The following is a 202-nucleotide window of genomic DNA, read 5'->3' on the forward strand; positions in this document are numbered from 1 at the left end:
CTGGCCTTACTGGAGAAACTGGTATCGATGCTGGAAGCGGTGGAAGGTCAACAGCGTCAGATGGAACAGAGGCAGCGGGGTTTGGAAGGGGCAGTGAGGGGCATTCAGGGAGACCTGGGGAAATTGTGTCGCAGTCACGGGGCGACAGGCGAAGCCGTGGAGAAGCTGCTGGAGAAGTCGCGGAAGGTGTGTGCACATAACC

At 58.9% G+C, this 202-nt stretch overlaps 1 protein-coding gene across 1 annotated transcript in view; it reads left to right on the plus strand.

Moving 5' to 3' along the window:
* Positions 1-6: 6 nt before the first annotated feature.
* The window catches only part of SDPR (serum deprivation response), a gene marked incomplete at its 5' end in the record, with an annotated part of 8,271 nt that continues 8,075 nt past the window's right edge, over positions 7-202 (plus strand). The window contains one exon of the mRNA XM_010074677.1: positions 7-198. Within this exon, the coding sequence (XP_010072979.1) occupies positions 7-198 (192 nt within the window). The remainder of the gene's footprint in view (positions 199-202) is intronic.

This window comes from Pterocles gutturalis, unplaced genomic scaffold (genome assembly GCF_000699245.1).
Source record: "Pterocles gutturalis isolate BGI_N339 unplaced genomic scaffold, ASM69924v1 scaffold26682, whole genome shotgun sequence".
Classification (NCBI taxonomy): domain Eukaryota; kingdom Metazoa; phylum Chordata; class Aves; order Pterocliformes; family Pteroclidae; genus Pterocles; species Pterocles gutturalis.